General features: G+C 34.0%; 1 protein-coding gene and 1 long non-coding RNA gene across 4 annotated transcripts in view; one reads left to right on the top strand and one right to left on the bottom strand.

Annotated features, from left to right (window-relative positions):
- Positions 1–6: 6 nt before the first annotated feature.
- Positions 7–1664, bottom strand: LOC102603943 (uncharacterized). Its single transcript, XR_368798.2, has 3 exons — positions 1597–1664; positions 224–382; positions 7–135 (listed from the first exon to the last, which is right to left on the bottom strand). It is a non-coding gene; the product is annotated as an uncharacterized lncRNA (long non-coding RNA).
- The window catches only part of LOC102604165 (7-methylguanosine phosphate-specific 5'-nucleotidase A-like), a 9419-nt gene continuing 8483 nt past the window's right edge, over positions 1234–2169 (top strand). Inside the window, exons 1-2 of one of the 3 annotated variants that reach the window (XM_006365607.2) lie at positions 1234–1664; positions 1824–1974. In XM_006365607.2, the coding sequence (XP_006365669.1) occupies positions 1864–1974 (111 nt within the window). In that variant the 5' untranslated portion in view covers positions 1234–1664; positions 1824–1863. The remainder of the gene's footprint in view (positions 1665–1823; positions 1975–2169) is intronic. The other 2 variants (XM_006365606.2, XM_015304548.1) reach the window with 2 other exon arrangements.

Here is a 2169-nt window from a genome sequence, read left to right as displayed (position 1 = left end):
TGCAGACCTGCTTTCAAAGCAGAAAGCTCATTTCTGTCTGTCGACAAAACCTCTGCAGGGGAAGGAGATACTGGAGCAGACATGACAAACTTTGGCATCGTGAGCATTCCCCAATTCAACAAGATTGAGAGACAACTGCCATAAACAAAATCTACCATATTAACCAAAAATTAAGGAAAAAAGGGGACTATCGATGTAGATCAAGCAAATTTGTTTTGCTTACACAAAGTGAACGGTTGGTCTTATAGCCGCCACTATAGGCTTACAAGGGAATGACTATTTCAATTTCTTCTTTTTCCCTAGCTTCTGAAGCAAAGTCTGCAATGTTCAATGATGCAGCAGCAACTATGGGGACTTTATGGTTCGATCGTTTATTCGTAACCTGCTTTTTTAGAATAAACATGAACAAGTACTTTGCCAAGCAACTTACAGAGTTCATATCACAAGTATGGAATTGAATAAAACAGTGAATGAAACACAAAAGATGCTGTATGAGCAAAGAAAGCAAACTAAAAAAAAAGGTTGAACTTTTTTTCTTTCCTTTTTGGGTTAAATCAAACCTCCCTCTTAATTATAAAACAAAAGATGCTAGATGAGTAAAGAAAACAACTAAAGAAAGGCATATTCTTCAAAGTGCTCAACTATCATTTGCCAAAAATATTAAAGAAATATACAGAATATGCCAATAATATTATATTTTTCACAAAAATGTATAAGCCACATGTAGAAAAGTTAATACTGATTTGAATGAAAATTAGGAGGTCCTGACCATCCATATTACATCACTATTAAAACACACCACAAGCAATTAAGGTGGGTCCAACATTAAGTAAGCATTACCTTTTTGACTACCACAGCATGTTTAGAATAGTAGTATCTTCATTATCTAAGCTAAATAAAAAATTACTTTTCAGAAAATGCATTGAAAATTAGGTTACTATAATGTTTAAAGGAAGAACATCAAGGGGAAATTCACTATTCATTCACTTTGTTTCTAATCCAAAGTTTTTCACACTTATGTTTGTAATCAAACTCAAAGAGAAAAACAGCTTTGGTGATGAGTTCCATCATCAAACCAAACTAAGAACAAAGGAATTCTACTAATTTAAAGAAATTCAAGAAATTATTTAATATCTTGAGTTGAGGGTCTATCGGAAACCGTTTCTCTACCTCACAAGGTAGGGGTAAGGTCTGACCTCCCTGGATCCCACTTGTGTGATTACACTGGCTATGTTGTCCTTGTCAAGAAATTATGCTATTAGATCAAAAATTCATGATTGGATGATTTAAAGAACAGTGATCAAACCAAAAACAAAACACTTCTACTATTTTTTTTTGAGGTTCAAGAAATTATACTATATGATCTAGTTTCATGACATGACAATGATCAAGAAAAAGCTTAGTCCCTCCTAATTCCTTACCCCTACAAGACAAGAAAGACACAAATCCATAGCCCTCACCAAAAGTCAAGCTTCCACACCAAAAGTCAAGGCCTTTGATCAATTCTCAATAACAACAGTAGCTCATATCAAAACAACCAAACAAAAATATCAAAACCAATAAACTTAAAAGAGGTAATAGCAAGAGATATCTCACATTGAATACTGTAAAAGAAACATCCCCATTTCCAGGACCTCCTTCTCCTCTTTTCGCTTCAATCTCAGGTGAGTAATTTTTTTTTTCACATTTACGTACGCTTAATGTTATCAGTACAATGAAAAATACGAATTACTTACAATACATTTATCTATATGTATGTAACCAATTTTTTCTGTATTTTTTTCGGGTTTAATTGATGACCCATTTGATATATGTGTGTGTAGAGTGTGGTGTTGCAGTCAGAGTGGTAAAAATCAGGGGCGAATGGAACAAATAGTTGTTGATGGCTCAGAGTCACAAGTTGTAGTGGATGATCCTAATTTGTTGCAAAAGAAAATATCTGCAATTCGACTTGGGGGTCCTGCAAAGCTACAGGTGAATCTTACATTGTTGGTTTTTGTTTTGTTTTGTTGGGTTGTGAATTATGTTGAGAGTAATGCATGATTTGGATTTAGTCCCAAAAGTTATGAGCTTTATGTGTTTGTTCATGTTACTTATTGGGTTGAATTTCTAATTTCTTGAGTATATGTACTCCCTTCGTCCCAATTTAACTGTCTTAGTTTCTAAGTT

The sequence above is a fragment of the Solanum tuberosum genome, unplaced genomic scaffold (genome assembly GCF_000226075.1).
Source record: "Solanum tuberosum cultivar DM 1-3 516 R44 unplaced genomic scaffold, SolTub_3.0 scf00549, whole genome shotgun sequence".
Classification (NCBI taxonomy): Eukaryota; Viridiplantae; Streptophyta; class Magnoliopsida; order Solanales; family Solanaceae; genus Solanum; species Solanum tuberosum.
The sequence above is the reverse complement of the archived record's forward strand: the minus strand, read 5'-3'. Positions and strand labels throughout refer to the sequence as shown.